Genomic DNA, 24,051 nt, shown 5'->3' on the forward strand with positions numbered 1-24,051 from the left:
CAAAATCACAGGCAGTGAAAACTGCCCTTGAAAATCCTGTCAGACACCCATGAAGTACAACAAGGTCACGTCTCAGGAAACCCCAGACAGCCAGCTTTCCTTTAGGTTGGAAGAGAGTTCTCTTGCCTCAGTTGAACGGCCAAGGAAACCACTGACATTTAAGGCCACGCTGGCCTAGAAAAACATATCTTTGAGGGATGAGATGCTGGCGTGATAAGAGGCCAGGAAAGAGCTGTCGTGCATGTTGCCGTGTCACCCTCACTCCAGGCACCACATGTTCACTGAGCGCAGAGCCGGAGACCTGTCTGCCGCACTACAGCACTATATGCACGTCTCTCTCTCTCACTCCTCCCCCCGCCGCTGCATCCTCACCCCACACCCCTTCTCGTTGAGCTGAGTGTGCATTGAACGGGCACTCCAGGAATCTCCACCTTAATACTAGCCTCTCAACCTGCTGCCACCTTGGGCTGCCACTTCTGAATTCCTGACCCACAGAAATGGTGAGATAATAAATGTTGGTGGTTTTAAGCTGCTACATTTGGGGATGATTTGTTATGCAGAATACAAATATAAGAATACACATACAGGGACTTCCTAGGTGGTGCAGCGGTTAAGAATCCACCTGCCAATGCAGGGGATACGGGTTCGATCCCGGCTCCAGGACGATCCCACATGCTGAGGAGCAACTAAGCTCGTGCGCCACAAGTATTGAGCCTGCGCTCTAGAGCCCGTGAGCCACAACTCTTGAGCCCGTGTGCCACAACTACTGAAGCCCATGTGCCTGGAGCCCATGCTCTGCAGTAAGAGAAGCCATGGCAATGAGAAGCCCGCGCACCACAATGAAGAGTAGCCCCTGCTAGGCGCAACTAGAGAAAGCCTGCTTTCTCTTTCAACTAGAGAAAGCCTGCAGCAACAAAGATCCAACACAGCCAATAAATAAATTAATTAATTTTTTTTTAAAAAAAGCACATACAGAATACTCATACAAGGGGGCAGCTGGAGAGGCAGGCTAAGGAATGTGGACTGGATCCAGTAGGGCAAGTTTTCCAGTGGGGAGGGATGGGATGGAGTCTGTCTTTTAGAAAGGTCCTCTGGCAGCAGAGAAGGCCCTGTGGGTGGGACAAGGCTGGCAAAGACCAGGTTAGGGGCTCTGCAGTTGTCCAGGGAAAAAGAGTTACATTGAAACAATGTAGCAGAGATAGAAGATAGGTACAAGGGCTATTTCCAGATAAGAATGGTCACAGCTTACTGATCAGCTGCTTACAAATAATAATAATAAAAGTAATATTATTAGCAATATTAACAGCTAACATTTATTTGAAAATTAACATGTAACAAACACTATTCTAAGCTCCTTACACATATTCACACATTTAACGCTTACAACAGCCATATAAGGTGGGTACTATTATCATCTCATTTTACATATGAGGAAACTGAGTCACAGAGAGACTCTGTGACCTGCCCAATGTCGCTCAGCTGGCAAACAGCAGGGCCTGGGTTCAAACTTGGGCAGTTGTGCCTTTAACTTCTCACTGGACTTCCTCTGGAGGGATCAGAGAGAGAAGGGAGGGTCCAGTGGGGACAAGGATGAGCTCTCAGGTTTCTAGCTGGGCAACTGAGTGCAGCCTCACCCAAAGTAGGCGCAGAGGACTTGAAAGAAAGTCGTTACTGTCACAATCACCTAATTCCCTGCAAACCTCAGAGGAGCTGCTTTACGGGCTCAACTACAACCCCGCACATGAAATGTAGAATAACATCCGGACACGGCACCAAGCCCCACTTCTACCACACTCCAGTAAAAATAAACCTCTCTGTCCAAATATAGAGTGGTTAGAAGTGCCATGTTTTACAGGAGAAGAGGCAGTCATTTGGCATTAAAAATAGACAAGTTTTGGCTTCCCTGCAGACCTGGGCAAGAGCACTGCAATTTCCAAATGGAAACCAAGATGGATGGGGTAAACCCCCCTCTGACTGACTCAGCTATTTAAAAAGCCCAAGGAGAAAATGGTATCCCTTTTCCATGCCTCCGTTTTTTCATCCATAAAATGAAGAGGTTAGACAAGACAACTGACATCTCCTCAAGCTCCCATTCTCTACAAGGCTAGGAACCAGAGTCCAAGGCTGATCCTCAGAGAGCTGACAGCTTCCTAAGTCTTGGGGGCCCAGCACAGGCACAGTTGGTTGGCCCTTCAGTTCACATCCTACTGCTGATAGGACAAGAAGTGGTTTTTCCCAAGGATTTTTAGAGCTCTGTCAAGCACTTTACCCCTTTGAGTCAGACACATTGTTCATCCGCAAAGAAAGATAAGCCAGGAAGTCCCCCGACAACTAGCCTACCCGCCCCCAACCCCCGCCCCCGACGCTCCCGTGAGATGCTGCTTTGATAAAAGGAAAGAGAAGCCCAGCTTGACAGGGGTGGGGGGGTTGTGCGGAGGGGCCACCAGGGCACTTTTGGTCACTGAGGCTACGGTTGCTGAGGGCCGGCCCCAGGCAGATCCTCTGTACACACTCTCCTTCATCCTCTAAGGCAGGCACAGCTGTAATTTACACATGGAAGAACTGAAGGCTCAGAGAGGTTACACAACTTGCCTATGGTCATTCAGCTGGTGGTGATCAGAACCAGATCCAAATCCAGGTCTGGATCCAAAGCCCATGTTTCTCCATCTCATGGGGCCTCTACTGTGCTGCTTACTGTGTGGTCAGAATGGTTCTTCACCTCCTCAAGAGGGGAAAGGACGTCCTGACAGAAGCCAGGGGTCCTGGGAGGTAACTCAGGAGGGCAACTGAGAAGCAAGTTGAGAGTCTAATCCACTAACGGATCTCCTTGCCCTTTTACTACACCTTGAAAAAGACCAGCTTTGCCTTAAATGGTTTTATTAAAAACGGTACCAGTTGATGGGGGAAAAGATACACACACATACATGCATGTGAAGAACACAAAACCAAATATTCTGTACACGTTTAAAAACAATGAGTCCCCATCCCCTCCCTCTCTCTTCTTATTTCTCTCCCAGAGGCGGAGTGCCTAGAACCGAGGACAGCTAAGCCGGGATGGACAAACTGCTACATGCTCACTGGGTCTCCCCCGACAGGCCCTGTGGACCCAGGCATGGGGCAGCCCGCTGCACAGTGCTCACAGAGCAGGGAGAGGTGCCGGTCTCCTGTGCAGAGAGAGGGGCAGTGCGCACCGGAAGCCTGCAGGGCTCCGAGCACCTTCAGCCCAAGAGGCCGGCACGGCTATGAAAGAGAGCGGCTTTCTCCGCTGTTCCCTCGAGGCTCAACGTCCCCACCAGCCCTGAGGCACCCACGGCCCACAGGGTCCCCAGGAGGCTTCACAGGCGGATGGGTTAAGACGTCCGGCCAGGGTGGTCTCTCACCAAGGTGTCTCCACCTACGCACAGAGGGACTCCACAGCTTCATCCAGCCTGAGCTACAGCACTGATCTGCAGAAGCCCCACCGAGCTGAAGTGCCTGCTTCTGCTGTCCTTCACGGGCCCTAGCCCACTGCATCAGGTCCCTCCAACGAGACAAGCTCGCAAGCTCTCCACGTGCTCCTTGCTGACCAGCACAGTCACGGTGGCTCCCCAGCCCCCAGTGTTCAGAATGGCTGGACCATCCCAAACCACCCCCTCCCCCTGCCATGCCCCATCCTTGGGGACAGAGAGACAAGTCAGCCAGGCCTCTCTGAGCGCTCAGAACGTGCCTGCCACATACACTCCCGACACAGACCCCCTCCCCCAGGGGCTCGTGGAGGGCACTGGGAGGTGATCTTTTCCTGCCTTGGACTGAGCAAGAAAAGGCCACGGGGGCAGCTCTCCAGCAGCCCAGACTTTGAAGCAGGCAGAGGCAGCGAGGCCCGGCTGAGTCCTCCAACTCTCTGGGGGAGTCAGACAGCTGGCCTGAGGGGGTTCCGTCCCCAGTTCTGTCTACCGGCTTCCAGAAACCCCTACTCTGGGGTCCTGAATTAGAAGGGCTGTTTTGACCCTGAATATCAGGCTTCCCTTCCTCCAGGGCATTCCTACCAGGGAGGGAGCTTTCCAGTTCCTCTCCCACCCCCCACGCCCCCCCACCCTCAGCAAAACCACAAAAGCTCCACAAGTCCTCTGTTGGTTACAGGTCAGGAGCCAGGTCAGACTCTCCCTCCCTCTAAATCTGATTCTCCACCCCCTAACGAGAGACAGCCAAGCTCCTGGGGGTGGGGGATGGGAAGAGGGAGCCCAGGGGGGAGGGACGTGTCTCCTGAGGTTGGACTTGAGGAATGTTCAGACCCACTCACCCGGCAGAGGGGGAAGGGGCCAGTCTAGATCACTAAGCCAATTAAAAACAGCCAGCCAGGAGGAACCTCTCTCCCTCCTGGGGCTATTCTACCTCCTGGGTTGGGGGCGGGGGGGCCGGGCCCCGGGAGGTGGGGAGAAGAAGGAGGAGCGTTTTACATTTTGCCCTGGTTTGCTCAGGATAGTGAGTTAGTTCCTGGCTTCACAGACGATGGAGACAGTGCAGTCAGACGACCCTCCACCCAGCCCCAGGCACGATGTTCAGCTGAGTGTCTCAAACACTGGGCTCAGTTCTTAGGATAGGCCACAGGACATCTTGCCCAGGCCCATCAAGGTCTCTAAAGATGATGGCTTTGCCTCGGCACCAAGGCCTGGACCATTTATTTGCTCTCACTCGGCTCACGTGGAAAGTCTGCTAAGAGGAGGTAAAAGTGGCTGGTAGAAATAATCCTGGTTTTCTTGTGTGTGCCACTCAAGCATATACCAGCAGCTCGCCCGTCACAGCCTTGGTGCCAGAGAGGGAAAAACAACACCTGTCCTATGCACATCAAAAAATGGTGTGGAGACACACAGGGAAGGCTGGATTTCACAATGGTCAGCTTGTCTCAGCACCGGTCTTCATGCCTGTTCCCTGGGTTCCTTCTTGTAAGCAGGAACCTATCTTCTTAGCAGACAAACCATGGTACACACCCTGAGAATATAATTCTGGCCAAGCATAGGTAATACCTCCAAGAACATCCAAGCAGAACAAAACCAAGCCTTGCGCGCAGTTTGAAGTCCCTCTCTGAGCCACTGTGAGCCCATAGGGCACCTTTGTGCAAATTAGGAAAGGCACCTCTTCCTGTAAGCAGACACAGCCCTACACTAAGGCATACAGCTTAGTGAGCAGAGCACGGGCTAGATTATAACTTCCATCACTTTCCTCTGCAGGTGCCCTTGGGCAGTGAATAACCTGCCTGACCGTACATCCAGAAGATCAATGTGTCCTTCAACAGCAACGAAGACCTCCTCTCTGTAGAATCAGAGAAGCCTGGGCTTGTTCAGATCTGAGAGTCTACTGTGGACTCCTCCAATTTCCTTGGGTAGCCCTGGGGTCTGCTCTGCCCAAGGAAGCCATCTTTTCTTTGGGCCTTGCTTCACCGTTAGCACCAAGGTTAACTTTTCTCACATATGCAAAAACGATAATTTAATTTCTAGGTGTCTGGTTAACAGATTCCCTGTGTCTTTTCAGATCCCCCATGTCTGCTCTCAGAGCTGCCAGACAGGCTGCTTTAAATTCTCTCCACTAGTGCCACAGCAGGGAGAGGGAAGGAGTTCAGCGGCAGCTGGGATCCTGCCGAGTTTCAGGGCACACCTGTGTGGCCTGGCTGGAAGCTGAAGGAAGACAGGAAACGTGTACCCAGCTTTGACGATTCCGCACTCGAATCACTGTCTGTTACTCTAAAAGACACATTTCAGCTGACAAAGCCACTGTGCTGGCTTCTTCCTGTATCCCACTAGGTGTGGGAGAGGAATGGGGATAAAAGGGAGGAGGTATGCGGTTTCCAAGGAAACCAAGAGGTCTGGGTTCCTCTAGGCTGGCTCTTGTAGGTGGGACGGCCGTCTCCTTTCGCCAAGCCACCGCCTTCTTGGCCCTTCTGGCCCTAGCGTGCTGCTACCGTGAGTGGGACACAGTCTGCTGTCGAAAGAAGAGCTGTTGGCTGCAGCACGGCGACGAGCTAGCTGGCTCACCCCTGGTTGACACCCAGCCAGTCCCAGGGAGCCAGAGGGGGCAGTGGTTCTGCACCTCAGGACCAACCCTGGGCCTCCCAAGCAGGACCCGGTCAGACATGAGGCCTACCCAGACGTTTGGTTCATTTTTGCGGCACATTTGAGGGGTCCGTGGAGAAGCCCAACCCTCCCTGAGGTCTGCTGGAGATGACAGGGGCTGGGCAAGAATCCCTGAGCCCTTGGGGCAGACAACGGCTGGGCGCAAGGAGAACCCAGACATGGAGCTGGCTGACTGGCCTCGTGAAGTTGCCACGCGCAGCTGGAAAGCCCCTGGCTGAGGCCCTGGGGGGTTAAAGCAGTGTGACCCATAGGATCTGGGTCCCATCCACGGTGGAAGGCTGACAGGTTTGGTGGAACCAGGAGCTCGAATCCAGTCTCCTATTTCTTAAACAAGTCCCTGTGGGAAAACCAGAGTCCACTCGCCGGAGCACATCACACTACACGGTCGTCTTCAACCACTGATGACTGAAGGATCTACCCGTCCAAGCCTTTGGGAGGTCCCACATCACAGACACACCAGCCTCTACTTCGACAGTGTTTGACAAAGGCCCCCATTCCTCGTCGAGGCCCTGAACGGGGAAAGAGGTCCCGCTTGGGTATGTCTTATGTACACAGAGAGAAATTTTTAAAATAAAAACACAAAACAACAACTTCACAAGACACAGTGTCAGTCCTCGCCGATGTCCTTCCGTGGTGCCCCGTGTGAAGAGGGCAGCCCAGCCTCACCTGGGACCTGCCCCATTCCTGTTCTCATCTCCATTCAAAGCGAGGTTGTGTAGAAAGAGGAGGATCTGCCACCACACTCGATTTCGATTCTGCTGATGCTAAAAGGGAAAAACAAAACAAAACAACAACATAACTCCTAAATGCAGCCTTACACGACTCCTTATCATTCCCAGTCAAAGTTCAGATACGCACGTCTCAGGGCGGCACTTTAATCCCATCAGGGCAGCAAACTGCGGGGAGATGGGGGAGGGATGAGAGACGTGGTGATGAGGGGGAGATAGTTGAGTTCTCCAAATACAAGTGCAGTGCGGTGCGAACGTTAAAAAGAAAAGACCAGCCTCTTTATGCACTGTGCACAAGAGGATTAAACTTTTTCCCCTGCTTGCAGGATTTTCCAGAGTTTAGCCAAGTGCTGCTTTTAATCAGATTGGCTCCTGAGCCCCTCAAACCTCAGCTGCATGAACAACAAACTTTCTTCAGAAAGAAAGAGAAGTGCCCCCCTCTCTCCCCCAACTCCAGAGTAACACAGAGAACAAGGGGGAAAAGGGGGGGAGCCTCCATCTGCAAGTGATTTGACACTGTGAAGGTCAAAGGGTTAATCTTCCATTTAAACCACACTGCTGAGGCAGCAAAAATCTGATTTCATCCAGTGCAAACACGCACACACACAGACACACGCACGCACACACACACTTGTGCACCCGCCCTCTCTCTCTTCCCAGCATCTCCAGCTCCGCGCTGCCCTTTTTATAGCTGCTCTTGACAGTAAGCCATAAATAACCCCTCTTGGAGCGCTTTCCTACTGACTGCAGCCAATTAAACGTTAAGCAAGAACATACTTGAAAACAAAACAAAAACAAAGAATGCACACTGCTCTCTGGAGGTTATCCCAGGTCCTACTGTCAGGCAGGGAAGCTGGGGGCAAAGGTCAGGGGTCAGTGGCTCACGGGATTGTGGCTGGTGCCCCGCCTACACAGGTACCATTTCCCAGGGGCCAGCAGAGGTCCGGAGGAGACCAAGGGGTGCTGCAAGAGGCGGTCTTTGTTCTCTCTTTATCTGCCAGGGCAGGAGGACGAGGCTGGGACCCTCTCCACAGGGTTCTCAGTGGACAGGGGAATAAAAACCTAGTGTGCAAAAACGGAGTCAGCAGAGAGGCTGGACTTGGATCGTCGCAGTGGCCCAGGCAGCAAGCACGTTTATGTGAAGTGTGTGTGTGGGTGCGTGTCTGTGTGTGTGTGTGTGTGTAGGGGAGCTGCAGCCCCTGCTGTCTTTAACTGCAGCCCCAGGCCCCTCCAGGCAACTCCCAGCCAGAGGAGAAGAGGCTAGAGTAAGTCAGTGGCAGAGCTGGAAAGTGAGCCCGGGGCTCCTGGATTCCCAGAGCTTCACAGGACGTCTGGCCCTGGCCTCTCCGACCTGTCCCCGGCAACTGTGCAGGCCGTTGGTTTCCCTGTCACCCTGCCTGAGGCCACGAAGAGAAGAGCGGTGAGACGTCAACTGAGGCTGACCTCAGGGCCTTGTCATGTATTGCCCCTCCCCCCATACACCTGTAGCAATAGCATTTGTCTTTTCCCTGCAGAAGGGGAGACTGGAAAACAAGCCAGAAAGTTGGAGACACAGTTCCTGCCGGGAGGAGAAGGGAAATCAGGGTGTGCCACACAGGAGGCCTGGCAGACTGCGACTGGGGAGACTGATGGCTTCCTCGTGTTTTGTAAACAAAGACAAGTAAAAAGAGGAAACACACCCAGCTTAACAAAATCTGGTTAGAGTAAAGCAGCGTGAAAATGGACTCAGCTGCAAACCTGAAGACTCAGGCCTGCCTGCAGCAGCTGGGCAGAGCACCCTCTCCTCCTGCTTCCCCTCCCCAGCTGCTACCCAGGACAGGTGCAAAGGTCACGGGGTGGAATAGGAGGAAAATCCAGGGAAAGACTGGTCTCTGGGGAGGCCAGTCTGCTGGAATTCTGAGGCTCCTCCGGTGCCTGTTTAAAAAGGCCGAGAAACAATAACAACCATGATCCTAACGGTAACTGTAAGTTGAGCGTGTCGGGTTCTGTGTTTTACATCCTTGCTTCTCAAAGTGCGGTCCACGGACCAGAAGCGTCAGCATCAGCTGGGAGCTTCTTAGAAACGCAGACCTACTGAAGCAGAATGCACATTTTTAACGAGATCCACTAGACATATTAGAGTATGCGAAGGACGGGTCTACACACATTAAACTCCCCTGGTCCTCTCAACAACCCTATGACACAGGATATATTCTCATGCTCATTTTACAGATGAGACCATTCAAAGAGTTAGGTAACTTGGCCAAGCTATGGCAGGGACTGGGCTAAACCCAGAGCCCCTGGCCCTAGAGCAACGTCCTTACGCATCACCACTATGCTCTGAGTGCCACCACATACCTCTCTTTATACCAAAGCAGACCCTCTGTCCTCCTCTTCTCTAAATCATCTCAAAACAGCTCAAGGGCCAAGGAAGGAAGATCACAACTCTACGATTTGGGGCCTGGACCAATCTCATCTCTGCACACTTCCGTTTCTCCCCACATTCCCCGCATGGAGGCCGCCTGCTATCTGGGTAACTTCCTGGGCCCTGAGGTCTCTGGGGATGAGGTGAGGAAGTGTCCTCACTCCAGTCACTGGGGGTGTTGGGGAACCCAGAAACAGCTGTGGGTGAGACAGTGCTGTCAGACTGGAAGGCTGAGGTCTTCCTGGGAGACACAGATAGGCCTAGGTGCACACGGGCCCAGCCTCAGGAAGGACCTAGGTTCTGTGCCTCTGCCTGGGACAGGCCTCAGGGCTCCTGAATGAGTAAGGAAGGCACTCTGGGCAGTGGATGGCTCCCCGGGCCAGGGATTTGAGGACCTGGTAGGCTGGGGTCTCCCACCAGCCTGTCTGAGGCCTCACTCTCCTTACAGGTGAAGTGCAGTGTGCTATTAGATCAGTGGTTCCCACAGCCAGCTGTATCACAGAATCTCTGTATTGTACATTCAGAGTCCCTGGGTCCCACCCAGACCAGCTGGGGCAGACTCTTCAGGGAAGGGGCCCATGAATTTGTATATTGAACATGCTCTCTGAGTGACATTTTTTAAATCAGAAGTAACATTTATTGTCTATTTTAGTCATAAAAGTACATGCTAGCTGTAGAAAAATTGAAAAATACAAGAAATTAGAGAGGAGAAAATAACATCACTCATGATCCTATAGCCTGGAAGAAAATGTTTCATGATTTGGTATTTTCTTTAGTCTCTTTCAATCTCTTCCCACCAGAGTAATGACTTGGCCAAGCCGGAGGTAAATCCTGCCCAGGTGCTTCTAAGGCAGCCAGGAGACAGGCATTTGGAAACCACTGAGGTGTTTTCCGACCCTAAGGTTTGGTGATTCAGAGTTTGTCATCCACAATTACCTTCAGGATTATAACTCAGAGCTCCAACCGATGAATCCAGTTAGCCTGGCAGAGGGTCCAGGTGGGCCTGGAGAGCAGGATGCCTAGTACAGGGTCAAGCTGGCTGCCTGGGCAGCCGTGAGACCAGCAAGAACAGGGCCTGGGAACCGATCTACTGCCCCAGCGACCCTTTATGTGGGCATGAGCAATGCCACACGTACCCCACTCAGCCTTCTCCTGCCACAGGGCAGCCCCCAGAAAGCCTTTTTTTTTTTTTTTTTTTTTGGCACACGGGCTTGCTTAGTTGCTCCGCGGCATGTGGGATCTTCCTGGAGCTGGGATCGAACCAGTGACCTCTGCATTGGCAGGCGGATTCTTAACCACTGCGCCACCTAGGAAGCCCCCCCAGAAAGCCCTTTTTTGAAAGGAAACCGAGTTGCCACATAAGAGAATCAAAGAACGCCTTGATTTTTGAGGAACAACAATAAATAAAATATTTTTTGAAAAATTAAACAAAAGGGCCTGACTAGAAGGGAAAGAATAAGGACTTGAAGGGAGGCCAGGGAGAGAAGCAGTAAAAAGGAAGGAAATCAACATTCACCGAACAGGATGAGGTACACAAAGACACCAAAACACCAGAGCACGTGGATCCTTCCAGGAGAGGGTGTGGGGGAGAAGGAAGGGGGAACCAGGAAAGAGGACGATTGGCCTCTGACTCTCAGGCACCTGGCACAGCACCCAGTGGTGCACAGTCTGAGATCAGTGAGTGCCAACCCCTGGCACAAGGCTCAGCTCCCACAGGCTGGCTTGGGACCTCTCAAAGTTTGGGAGCCTGCAAATAATGGGGGTTCCCGGAATGCACAGCCAGGGTACCCTCAGGGGTAGGAGATGGGAAGCTGATGGGAATTCAAGCTTACACCAGAGCTCTCAAATTCAGAGTGGAGAGGGTAGGACCAAGACATGCAAGGAATAAACAGAGGTGAACACCTCAAGGGAAGGGGTCCTCACATTGTAGATAAAAAATATTCTCTTCAGTTAAGAGAGCACAACCAGGCATGAGAGACTGAGGGTTATTCCTCCAGTCCCGCTTTCTTTCTGTGGTCAGGGGATGAAGGCAGTCAGTTGACGACGGTGTGAGTCACCCCCACTGTGTGCAAGGCAGTGCAACTGAACACCCGGTCATTCGTCCTGGATAACAGGGAACGTGCAGGGCACAGAGTAGGTATTCAACAAGCATGCTGCACTGACTAGAGAAAAGTCAGCCCTGCAAGATAACCCACTTGTCTGAAGCCAGGAACAACTGATGTCTGGCCAGGTCTAAAGATGTACTTGATGTGATAGGATCAGCCTCTTGCCTAGAAAGAGGCCCAACTAGTAAAAGGCTTTTTTTTTTTTTTTTTTAAAGAGCTGGCTGTGGTGTCTGACAAGGTTGGGTTACACAAATCAAACTCTCTTTCATCCCACATGGCCTCTGCCTTAAGCACAAAGAGTGTTCCCTGCCCTCCCCAGATAAGAATCTCCCTCTGTCTCTCCCTCTTCGGATCCAATTCACACCCTCTGGGGACTTTGTGTGTCACCAGTGTACCAGATGCTCCAGCAACAGCTAATTCACCCCAAAGAATTCGAGGAAGGAGCAAAGCTACACTGTAGCCCTGATTTAAAAGAACCTAGCACACAAAATGCAAATGTACCAAACAGATAGCAATTTATAACGTCTCATACTTAGAACACTATGCTGTTATCTCTTTTGCTCCTCACAAAGATCTGGGACATAGGAAGGGCAGGTATTATTTTCAATCCCATTTTATAGATGGGGAAGCAAAGCCTCAGAAAAGTTACCCCAAGCAAGTTAGTTGGAAGGGGGTGATCCAGACCCCGGACTTCTGACTCCAGAGCTATGTTCTTTCACTAAAATATTACAGTGTGCATGTTCACATTATGAAAATGATATTAACTGAGAATTGCTATCTAAGTGCTCCCCTAGTATGTTTAAAGAAACTGTTTCCAGGTTATTAACTATTTAGTAAGGATGCTGTGGACCAGAAAAAAATAAACCTTTCAGAGGCAGAGCTAACTGAAGATCAAACAGAAATAAAGCCAAAACTGGTCTGAAATGATAGCTTCAGATCATTTTCCGAAACCATGCTCAGTTTCTTTAAAGTGCAGAGTTGTATCTACCCTGCTTTACAGGGAGATACTCTCTACAAAGTACAGTTTTCCTGTCTCACCTCTTCCCTTTCCCCCATCAACTCTAAACCTGCCACGGTGAGGCTGAAGGACAAAGCCTTGCTGTTGAGAACAGGAATACAGAGCTATGGAAGACTTCAGGAAAATTCCACATAAAAGAAGTTTGGAAAATGTTTGTTTGATTCAGCAAACTTTTATCAGGTACCCAACTGAGCTAAGAGTTATGAAGCACACAAAGATGAGCAAGCTGTAAGCCTTGTCCTCAATTCTTTTACAACCTGAAGGGGAGAAAAGCAAGAACACAGAACTCAGTTTTACAGGAGGCAGAGCTGGGGTGGGGCAGTACGTGGGAGCTCCATCAGATTCTCACCTTCTGGGCTGTGCTTGCTGAGGAGCAGGAGGGGGTGATGGGAAGACCATGGTTTTAGGATCCATCAGACCTGCATGGCTCCCAGCTCAGCTACTTACAGTGTAACATGGGCATGTTATCCCACTTCCCCAAGCCGCGGCTTCCGATCAAATGGGGATAATGGGGTCTCGTAGTACAAGGTTGCTGTGGTGATTAAATGAGAAAAGTATACATAAAGCATTGAGCCGGTGGCTGCCCTGAGCATCTCCCGCATCCCTGGTACGGACAAAGGCAACCTGGGCCCAACTCCAGTCTGCTGAGCAATTCCCTCTATACCCTCAGCTCAGGGCACTGCCCCCCACCCCACCCCCGGCCCTCTGCCCCCCAGGAGCACTATCTTCTAGGCAGACTCACGAAGTCCTGGGGCAATCCCTGACTTTTCACTCTGAGATGGGCCGTGGCAGCCAGAGGCAGCTGGGCTCAGTATTCCAGGCTGCCAAGCTGGGCAAAGGATTCGGAGACCCATGGGGCAGCCCCTTGGGCCCACTGTCCCAGATTGCTTTTGACCTAGACACCTGAGGACTGAGCAACGTGGCCAAACGGAAAAGGAAAAAAATCCTCCTTGCCAAGAGCTTCCTCCGCCCAGCCAGCAGCGCTCACTCCTGTTGAGGAGTTCAGCTCCGTTGAAGCCACCAGCCACCACCATGGCAACACCAATCACTTCTCCCAGGAAGAAAGGGCAGCCTGGGGCTGGCTCTGTTGAAGACAGGAGGGCTTCCTCTATAAGTGGAGGCCACTGGCCTCAGCCACTGGGGGTGGGGGATAGGGCTGTGCTTGCCACCCACATCCCCAGAGCCGTGTGCTGCACCTCCGGCGCCTGGAGGTAGGAAGGACGGAGGCCCTTACCCAGCTTCTCCCAGGGATGGCTCTGTCTCCCCCAGTCTGAGAACAGCTCCATCAAACTATTGGGCAACTTCTTAAGAACTCAGAGAGGAAGCGGGGTGTGTGTGCTCTGGTCAAAAGTGAGGGAGACAGAGTCAGTGCCCAACTGAAAAAAAAAAAAAAAAGTGAGGGAGAGAGGGGACTGGGGAAGGCACATATCTGTTGAAGGTCTTTACAAGGCAGTGGAGAAGCCCCCCCTTCCCCCCCCCCCCCCAACCCCTGCGCCAAAGGCTCTAACTCCCAACCTGGGGCCGTTGCAGCTGGCTGTTCTTGCCCCGCCCGGGGCCAGTCCCTGGACAAGACAAGCAAGCTGAGCATGGCAGGCTGGACCCTCCTCCTCACCCCGCACACTGGCTGTTCTTGAACTGGTCATGGAACATGCCCTCTTGGTTGCCAGACACAGATCAAAAGGCAAACCAGCTGTTTTTCTTTATCCTTCTTTTCTAGTGCCTCCCCCAAACACCCTCCCTCCCATCACCCACCCCCGGAAAAAAAAACACAACAACAACAAAGCCAACCCCATCCCCATGGCTTGCCTTGGTGGGGAGGGAATGAATTGTCCGGAACTACAAGGCCCTTCTCCTGGAAGAGAGAGTAGTCAGGTGCAGAGTTGTGTGGGGAACTCGGCTGTAGTCAGCCACGCTGATGACTCAGAAGCTAAATATAGCGAGCGATATAAACAGAGCCAGCCACAGAGCAAACACAGGGCCCCCAGGCCCCGGCCCTGGCTCTCACGCACAGCGCGCTCCGCAGCCCCTCCCCCGGCCTGATTCCTCCCCAGGCACTGTCCGAGGGGGACCTCCCACTCCTGGGACAGAGGCTGGCTCTGTGGGGACCCTTCCCACTCTAGGGAGAATCTCCGGGGCTCCTTCCCAGGGCTGTCCCATCTAGAGCCTGAACAACTGTATTAGCCATAGTCTGAGCTCCATAAAACCACTCACCAACAAGGGGAGCATCCCAAAGGGTCAGGAAGGAGTTAGGGGCTCCCTGAACAAAGCATCCAGGCTGCTAGCAGAGAAGCCACTAGCTAATAAACCATGCAAACACCACCTTGGGTATAACTTCCAAAAGAGCTCCCCAAGAACAAAATCCTAAAATCATCTTTTAACCCATTTCCGAAAGTGTTAAACTGTCCACGCCTTAATAGGTATACATATTACAACTTCTAAAGGGCTTTCACATCAGCTCTACAAGGTGAGTATGAGAAATCGAGGCTTGGAGAAGTCAAATGCTTTGCCTGTGAACACAGAACTCACAAGTGTCAGAGTGGGGATTTGAACTCGAATTTGCCTCTAAGCCCAGGATCCCGTCTGTGATCTTGCAACTAAAGAAGGTTTCAACTGGTTGGCTGAAATTTTTCTCAGAAGTCATTTTCCAGAAAGTCTAATTACTATTCAGGGAATTTCCAAATCTGACTGTTCTGAATGGAGCCACTCCTAGCCCAAGTGAGAAAGCCGTTTCCAACACGAAGAAGTCCAATCCTCCTATAGCTTTACTCATTCGACAGTCTACAGTGGCCACCTTACCGCCCCTAACCACCCCCCCCCCCAGGATTCTTGAGGATTCTTGGCTTCTTAACATTGCCCAGAAGTACCCCACAGATTTCAAGATGGTGCCATTGGAACAGGAGACTCCTCTAATGGGAGGGGACACCAGCTTCTGTCCATTATTTGGCTCATGCTGGAGGAAACCATGGCAGGTGGAATGGAAAGAAGCTGGGACTCACCTTCTGGCCTGAGCAGCCCTTGAGCTCAGGGAGGAAGCCAGCCTATACTGCTATCTTCCCTGTAGAAGCTGGGCGGACAAGAAATACCAGGGCACCCTCACAGAGCCAAGGTCAAGGTAGGCCACATTCAGCAGACCACCAGAGATCACTTGTTGCAACTGGGTAGCTCACAGAAGAGCAAAGAGGAGAATCTTTCACTCCTGACCCAGCCAGAGGAAGTTAGGGGTGTATGACCAGGTTTGGAAAGGCTTTTACCTCCAATCCCTCTGCCTGCAACTCTCTTGCTGCTTTGGAGACCCAAAGCGCTGACAGCAAGCACGTCACTGACACTGATCTTCTGCCTCCAATTCCTTGCCCAGAGAAGCCACCCTGAACGGATCACTTGGGTAACCAGGCTAGGCCTCCATCTAGCAACCTCCTTGAGAAACATACTGGGAGGGCTTATGGCCCACAAAAACCAGCACCGGGGGGATTTGGAGCATCTTGCATCTAGGGTCACGCTGATGCACTCACTTTGCCATAAAGCCATCCTACTGTGCACTACGAGCATCACACCCTTCCCTGGGCGCCACATCTCCCAGGGAGAAGGCTTCCCCTCACACAGAAAAAGAATAACTGAGGTCCCTAATCAGGGGCAAAAGGCAGGAGCTCATATTCCCTACAGGACCTGGGGACCCACGTCTACTGTCTGACCCTGGGACACTATTCCAGACCTGAAGAGAGAGGAAATGGCCAGGCCCCTTCAACCTTTTTTTACTGCCTCTTGGGTTGTCTTTCTTGGTCATCTACACTCAGCCCACAGTGATGGAGACTGACCACCATTCCCCTAGGAGAAATGTACAAGGCCAAGGCCCACAGGTGAACAGCTCACACACCAATTTCTCTGGACAGGGCAGGTAGAAGGGAGCTCACAGGAGGCAGCTCTGCTCAGGGACAAGCTGGACAGGTGGGGTGGGAAACGCACTGTGAACTGACAAGAACAAATGTGAGGGGCAGACATAAGGAAACTAGCATTAAAGAATACCTACTGTGTGCCTGGAACTCTCATATGTATTTTCTCACTGAATCTTCATGATCAGATTCTGTGGCATCAGGTCTAATTTACAGAAGGGGAAACAGGCTCTGCCAGGTCCAGTGACTTCCCGGTGGCTAGTAGGTGCCAGAGCTGGCACTCAAACCTGGGCCTTCTGACTTTGTACCTGCAGCCTAGAGACTTCACCCTAAATTACCTCCATCCCAGTGCCTCAGTGTCCCTGCCTGCAAAGATGAGGGGAAGGAACCGGGAAAGAAGATGAAGGATAAGAATGTAAGAGTGTAAGAGTGACAACCATACTGTGTGGATATGAAATATTTAGACATTCGTTTATACCTTATTCAAGTTCAGAAGTGACTCACTTCTTAAAACTAGCTGCTAAAAGGTCCTACGCGTGCCAGCGCTTCACCTGCCCATAGCCATCATCCCAGCCCCTCCCACAGGACAAGCTCCTAGGGAAGAGAGGAGGCTGAGCAGGCAGGAGGGGGATAAAAGCAGGAAGACTCCCGTGGGCGAAAAGCCTGGCTCTTCGCAAGAGAAAACTTGGGGAAACCAGCTCTAGGCTAGAAAGGCCTCGTTGGCCAGCCTCTTGCCACTGCACGGTAGAAGTGGGTAGCTGGCAGGATGGTGGGGGGTACAGGGAAGTCAGGAGCCAGGAGTGGGTGGGTGCAGAGTGGGGGAGACTCTCCTTCAGCTTTCCTCCAGCTCTGCCCCTGTTCCTCCCCGGCAGGGAGGCTCTGGCTGAGAGGGCAGCACCCTGTGTGGAGTTACACCAGGCCCTCAATGGGAGAGCCCTGGACTGGGGTCAATGAGGCCAAGCAACCAAAAGCAGGGTCAGACCTTGGGATCGGGGCCTGTTTCTCCTGTGCAGCACTGAGTCAGGAAGAAAAGGCCCTGGGCTGAGTTCTAGTCCTGTGCCAGGGCTCAGCTGGGCGAGCGAGGGCCCCCCAGCCTGCTCCCGAGCCTACAGGGGCTCACCAGTGGATGGCGGAACATTCTGGGAAACAACTGTTAAGAGAGATCAGGTCTATTGGGAATGCAGAAAACTGCCTTCCAGATAGTTCTCCAGACAAGCCTAGGAGACCCACAGCCACCGTGTCCTCCATCAGCTGCAGCACTGGGACCGGAAGCTGTGAGCTCAGGCCAACCACAGGCCTATACAACGAGAGCAGAGTGAATGGGCAGCAAGAAGGCCAAGAGGCAGAAATCAAGAATCAGAGTACGTCCACTCATGGACTGAAGGGGAAACGCTAAGCCAAGTTTCCACAGAAAAATCACAGGAGGGAATAGGGGCTAGAGCTCAGAGGCAGAGGAGGTGGCCAGGCTGCCTTACTATCTAAGCACAGGGCCACCCTCCTTTCCTGAGGGACTAGGAGAGCCACCAGGACCAGGTCAACCCCCAAGTTGCCCTCAGAACCCCTTGGCAGAGGCACTCAGCATATCTAACCCCCGAAGGCCTGTTCTCAGGAAACGCAAAGTCAATTTCTCTTCCCTCTAGTGCTGGCCATGGTTTGGCCCTCAAGTCAAACCTTCCATTACCAATTGCTCTCCACTGGTCACCTGAAGTTCCCTACGTGACCTCAGGGTCTGCTCAGTCATGGTGCATTATTTATTCTCTTGAGTTCCTGACATACAGTCAGATACACACACACACACACACACACACACGCCTGACTGGGCCAGGGACCCTGTCCCAGAAGAAGAGAATCTGTTCATTTCCAGGTGGCGTGCCTTTGCTTCAGCGGTGGTTTGTACTAGCAGGGATCCAGCCTTAGGCTCCTCTCCCCACCTTGGCAGCCATCCAGAAAGTCAGCCCAGAGAGGAAGGGTTAAGCGCCCGGGGGGCCGGGCCAGACAGCGGCTGCAGAGCAGGGCAGCCTCCCGCCCGTGGCACGGAGGGCTCCTCCAGCACGAGCCGCCAGCCGCCGCCTTTGTTGATGGGCCGTGCCGCGTGCTCCACTGACACGCGATGCTCCGCCCTGGCGGGGCTGGTGCCAGGCTGCCGGCCAAGCACCCGGCCGAGCGCCTGGCTGCTGGTCTGGAGAGACTCTCCGGGGTACGCACTCCAGCATCCCAGGCCCGGGTTCCCAGACAGAGACAATGAGGAGGGGCCTCCCCAGCTGGAGAGTGTCAGGTTACAACCGGTTCCACCACGTTCCCCAACTCGGGCCCATCCCTGGCCTTGATTACCCATGTCCCACTGCACCTCAGCCAGACACCCCCGGCAGTCTAGTTTTCCTCAGCACCCTGAAAATCTTCCCCTTATGTCTCTAAGGGACCATCTCCCACCCCTGGCCTCAAGAAGAGACAGTCTGTCAATCAAGCCTGCACAAAGCTGTCCCATTCCCCAGGAGGCATCGCAGCATCTCCCTCCAGCCTGAGCTGAGAGCTGGCAGATAAACAACTTGGATCTCAGAGGTGAGGGCAAGAGCGATCACCCAGTCGGGCCCATCCAGTCCACGAGAATCACCATAGCCAGAGGCCAAAACTCTGGGACCTTACCCCTGGGGCCTGGCAGAGACAGAGTTGCTGAGGCAGGCCGCAGCCCCCCAGCCCCAGCAGACACACCCCCCTCCCCGAGCCCCCCATGCCTACTTGCTGCATATGAAGCCGATGGAACTGGTCTGCAATGCACTGAAGTTTTCGGGCAATCTGTACCTCTGCTCGATGTTGCCACTGCCCCTCAGGGGGCTGCTCACCGAGGGGCAAGACTGCAGGGAAACCGGCAGGGAGGGGGAGACGGTAGCCAGCATTGCCTGCAAAGACAGAGGGCCCACATCTCAGCACGCTCCACAACGGCCCCATCCTCCCCACGCCTGCCACTCCTGGTCGAGACCTGGGGCTGAGGGTAGACCCTAGTATGGGAAAGGAGAGGAACTCTGCCTGCCTTGAGCAGAGCACTTTGCCAACTGTGGACAGCCTGACCTGCCTGCGGCCCAAGAGTATGAAAGCTGCTGCTGGGAGAGGAGAAGGGAACGGCCCCAGCCTTGCCTTCGGTCCTCCACTCACTAGCAGTGCCGTGGCCAAGGTAATAAGTGCGGGTGAACTTGCCAACCTTCTGGCCTCATTTACCCAGCTACGCGTGACCACAATTTATTATTTTATTCACACAGCAGTGGCAGGCTGAAGCTCCTCTCTGGAAAAGCACGGGAGGGAGCTCTCCAGAGTTCCTGGGTTGAGCAAAGCAAGTGACAGAGAAAGAAAAAGCCAGAAAGTGTCTTCACTTTTTAGCGCAGCAGAGAAAGGCCGCTCTCAGGCCCTGCAGCTCTGGGCAGTGGCACAAAAAAATAGGGGGGAATAGATTCCTCACAGATCAGCCAAGTTCCTCTCTGGAGGCTGCCCCAGGCCAGACCTCCAGACCTGCGCTCCTCACTTACCAAGCGCTGGCCACCGAGCCGCCGCTAGGGGCGCCCACCCGCCTGCTCCTTTCTTTCCCTCTTCCCCGCCTGCCAGCCTCATTCATCTTCTCAGTCTCCTGCCAGGACTGCTTGGCCAGAACTGTCCTATGGGGCAGCTCCCTCTGGGAATAACTGCAGTGTCTCAATCTGCTCCGTCAGACACAGCAAGATAGCCTCTGAACCTTCCCGTCTCTCCATAAGCTTCGTGCTAAATGAAGAAAACAGACTGTCTAACCCTGTCCTTTTGCCAGAGGAGGGCATATTGCTCATAAAAACAACCACTGAAGCCCACAAATGAAGGGGTCTTGTCTGATTGAGCCTTGGAAACAACCCCTTTTCTGGCAATGAGCCCAGGCAGGCCCAACCTCTTTCTCCAGTTCCCCTTCCAAGCACAGAAAGTCCCAAGTGGCAACCGGGAGCCACCTTCTGCCGTCAGGAACCTTCTCTCCCAGAACAGGCTGGGTTTTTCCCTTCAGTGTCAACAGCAAGTCACAGAACCCCCAGCCTTCTCCAGGGCAACACTAGTCACTTTCCGGAAGGTGCACCTCTATCACGACACAAAAGGCTGGGCCACACAACAGGCCACAGGATGTAAAAGCTGAGACCCAGGCATCCTTCTTCCAACCCAAGGAGACACCATGGACCCAAAGATCCCTCCAGGAAGGGACAAGAGAGCAGAAAGAACGGCAAGGCAACCTGCCCTGCTTGCGGCCTGAAGAGCGCAGGTGAGGAGCAGTAACAAGTAGAGAGGTGGCAGGTGAGAGCTGAGGCCTCAACAGCCCCCGCTGCTCAATTTGGGGAAGGAAACAGCAAAGAGCAGGTTTGGGGAGGGAAAGTCCCCTCTTTTCCCCCAGTCTCTAAGGGAGGAGTCCTGACGCTAAGCGCACTCACCATAAAAGAGTCGCTGGGGCTCCTCAGTCACCCCACAAGGCAGCATGACACCCTGACTCGGGGAGGCTGGACTGAGAGTCTGGGTAGCCTTGTCTTCCTGGCTGGTGGATCGAAGCCCAGGGCCACAGCAGTGCGTGAGAGGGAAGAGCTGCAGACGGCTGAGGGGGCAGTCCAGCTGGTTCTGGGCAAACAGGTCAGCAGAGAGCAAGCTCCCGGGCTGGGTCCCCGGCTCCCCATCCTCTGGCTGGAACACATCATCCTCCAGCTCCTCCACACACTGGGATGGCTCCATCTCCCCTGTTAGGGTGCAATGCAGGCATCCGCGAGGCTGCCCCCACCGGGAAGGACTCTCTTCCCCTTCCTTCTTTCCTGCTCCCCCTTCTTACATGGAGAAGTGGGGTCAGGCACTGATGACAGACAACCCTAGAGATAAAGCACTGCCAAGACTGACACCCGCCCCCATATGTGGGCTGCCTTGCAGTCCTGAGACTCTCCATGCTTCTCCCCTGGGCCCACTCAGCGCCACCTTCCCCTCGGCCTCTTCTTCTAACCCAGGCTGGTCCCCATCACGCAGTTTGACTGCTACTGACTCTGAGCCACAGCCGGGGTGTGCTCAGCTGCTACAAGTGCACAGGGTACCTGGCGGAATGTCAACAAGACTAGTCTCTGTGAGTGGCTGTGGGAGGGCAGAGGGCTCTGTGACTGGCTGTACACACAAGGCTCACAACACACACACACACACACACACACACGCACTCACTCACTCACTGGCCTGAGGAGTAACCACCAAGCTCCCATCTCAGTCTGAGCTGAGCTCCAGGCTTGGCAGCAAAAACAAAAGCCAGCTATCCTAGGCCGGCCAGGTTCCCTCCAAACCTGCTAAGCCCCGCCCGAGACTCTAGGCTCCACCCTGGGCTTGCTCAACGCAACAAACAGGCTCAACGATGTGGTAAGAGTGTGTCCTGGGAGAGAGAGGGGAGAAAAACCCACGTTAGTCATTGCAGCTGCCCTCTCAGCAGAGGAGAGCTGTCTGCCCACCACAGCTTAGCCTACAGGCGAGGTCCAGCATCCAGCAGAGTAGCCAGACTTCCCCAGCTCAGTCTACTCGCTCATCTCCATGACTTCAAATCTTTCCCCACAGCCTGCCATTCCTGCCAGTGCTGAACCTGAGATTGGTACAACCTGCCTCACAGAAGGAAGTGAAATTCAGCCCTCTCTCTGTGACCTCACCCGCCACCTAAACTCCTCAGATTGTTGATAGGAGTTTCCTGGGGATAAAGAAGTTCCACTTGCTCCGCCTGACGGTTCTTGGAATCCCGAGCTTGCAGCCACCCAGCATCTTGAGCTCCCAAGCCAACCCCCTATACATATGGTCCCTGGGGCAGCCAGAAAAGCAATCACCTGAATGGTTAAGGATACAGAGAGACAGTGTTTGTCACTGCCAGGGTCAATTATAGGTCCCCTGGGAATTCTGTCTCCCAGTGTCTTGCCTTTGAAGAACAAGCCAAATGGTCTGTGGGTTGGTAAAGTACTTAAAGGAAGCTCAGTTAAATTCATAAATCTTAGCTTTCTCAAAGGCAAGCTCTCCCTGAGGCGCTTGCGTCCCTCCATCCCAGCCTGTCCTTGAGCTCTGGACGATCCCTATCCTGCCCCCTTCCCTGAACAGCGAGGAGATGCCCGCTTGGATGGCAAAACAGACACATGGTGTTCTTTGGATAGTGTTTCCCAAAGGGGAGTGAGAGAACTACAGCTTACCAGTGCCAGGAAACAAGGGTTCCCTCTGAAAGGACGAAGTGCTGTCCTGCCAGTCACCTGGCAGGGGCTCCCCTCCAGCCCTTCCACCTCCTCTCAGCAAGCTGGCAATCCCAACCTAAGATGGGGCCCTCAGAAGCCAATCACAAGCAGGAGTCATTGTCTTGGGTTTTCCTTTGAAGCCTATCACCTCCCCCACCCCCTCCCAGCAAAGCCCCAAAGTTCAACCCTTGCCCGGACTGGACAGTGGGGGAGGTGCAGCCCGCGGGTGTGGCTCTGAAAGCCTGGGGGGACCCTTCCCACTCTCCACAGGAACTGCAGGTGGCTCTTCTGCAGGTGGGAGCCTCTAAATGGGTGCCGGGCAAGGTCAAGTGTAAATTGGGATACAGTAAAGAGACGTTCTTCTCCCCTTCCCCTGAGTTGAAGAGGTGGTGTCCAAACTGGCAGGTAGAGGGCATTTCTTAAGTGCACTAAAAGGGAAGGCTTTACTCCTAGCAAACGGACCTAAAGCTTGCTGGAGCCATCCCAGCCGTTAAGGATTCTAACAGGGATGCTGAACTCAGGCTCCTCCTCCTAGAAGAAGCAGTAGCTGGACATTCTGAACCCCGACGAGGGCTAAAATCTGGGAACGCACACATACACACACACACTCACGCACTCATACAACACACAGCAGACCTGGGTGATTCCAGGAGAGAATCTCGGCCTCCGAGTCGTGGTGCCAGGGCTCCGCGCCAGGGTCCAGCGTGACGAGCACTCGGGGGCTTGGCGCCCAAGCTCAATTGGGAAGGAGGGAAAAAGCCCAGCTGTTCAGGAGAGGAGCCTTCAGACTCTGCAGGGATGCAGGACGTCCCACAACTCCCTGCCCTACCCCAAAATCAGATCCCCAGGCTGGGCCGTTCTCGGGCGCCCAGGTCTGCTCAACAGTACACTGCAGGTTCCCCTGCCCACCTGGACCCAACTCCTTGGAGTCTCAAATGCTACTACCCCCACGCTCCTTCGTGGAGCAGCGCACTTAGATGTTTTGCACCCCGTTCCCACACCAGCGCCCCAATCCACGGTCACTCCAGACGCCCACAGCCCAACCCTTCCCGGGCCCCCACGCGCAGCGTGATCCTCTCCCCACTTCCCCAAGGAGGTGCGATCCAACTCCGCCCGGCCCCCGGCCGTCCGGGCGCTCACCGGGCTGCGGCGGGAGGCAGGAGGCGGGAGGCGCGGGCAGGGGCGGCGGCGGCGGCGGCGGCGGCGGCGGCGGGCGGGCGGGCGCGGGTGGAGGCCACTCTGCACCGCGCGGTATTGTTTCCAAAATACGCCCGCTCGGGGCATCCCGCAAACAGCTGATGAGGCCCCGCCTCCGGCGCGTCACACCGACGGCTGGCCAATGGCGAGTGGAGCCCCAAGTCCCGGGCTGGGCGGCTGCCAGGGATGGTCACGATTGTACGAACCTTCCCTTGGAAACCTTGCAAGGGGCCGAGCCAAATTCCGACCTCCGCCAGAAACGCAATTGGAGCACCGTCGCCCACGCAGATTCGGTTCCTGACGCGGGCTTGGGAAGCACTCGAGAGCCCTTGAGTCCTGCCCATTAAGAGGGAGATAGGGGGCGCCAAAATGACTTTTGTC

General features: G+C 53.9%; 1 protein-coding gene across 6 annotated transcripts; it reads right to left on the bottom strand.

Annotated features, from left to right (window-relative positions):
- Positions 1–996: 996 nt before the first annotated feature.
- On the bottom strand, positions 997–23,727 carry BMF (Bcl2 modifying factor). 6 transcript variants are annotated; one of them, XM_057721653.1, is made up of 5 exons: positions 23,614–23,719; positions 23,110–23,208; positions 20,680–20,976; positions 18,986–19,146; positions 997–6,871 (listed from the first exon to the last, which is right to left on the bottom strand). In XM_057721653.1, exons 3-5 carry the CDS (start codon positions 20,969–20,971, stop codon positions 6,770–6,772), a joined length of 555 nt encoding a protein of 184 aa, XP_057577636.1. In that variant the 5' UTR covers positions 20,972–20,976; positions 23,110–23,208; positions 23,614–23,719; the 3' UTR covers positions 997–6,769. The 6 variants fall into 6 exon arrangements, with proteins under 6 accessions (XP_057577636.1, XP_057577632.1, XP_057577635.1 ...); XM_057721649.1 differs by having other exon boundaries at positions 20,680–23,237; positions 23,614–23,727; XM_057721652.1 differs by lacking the exon at positions 23,110–23,208.
- Positions 23,728–24,051: the final 324 nt, after the last annotated feature.

The sequence above is a fragment of the Hippopotamus amphibius genome, chromosome 2 (genome assembly GCF_030028045.1).
Source record: "Hippopotamus amphibius kiboko isolate mHipAmp2 chromosome 2, mHipAmp2.hap2, whole genome shotgun sequence".
NCBI classification, from domain to species: Eukaryota; Metazoa; Chordata; class Mammalia; order Artiodactyla; family Hippopotamidae; genus Hippopotamus; species Hippopotamus amphibius.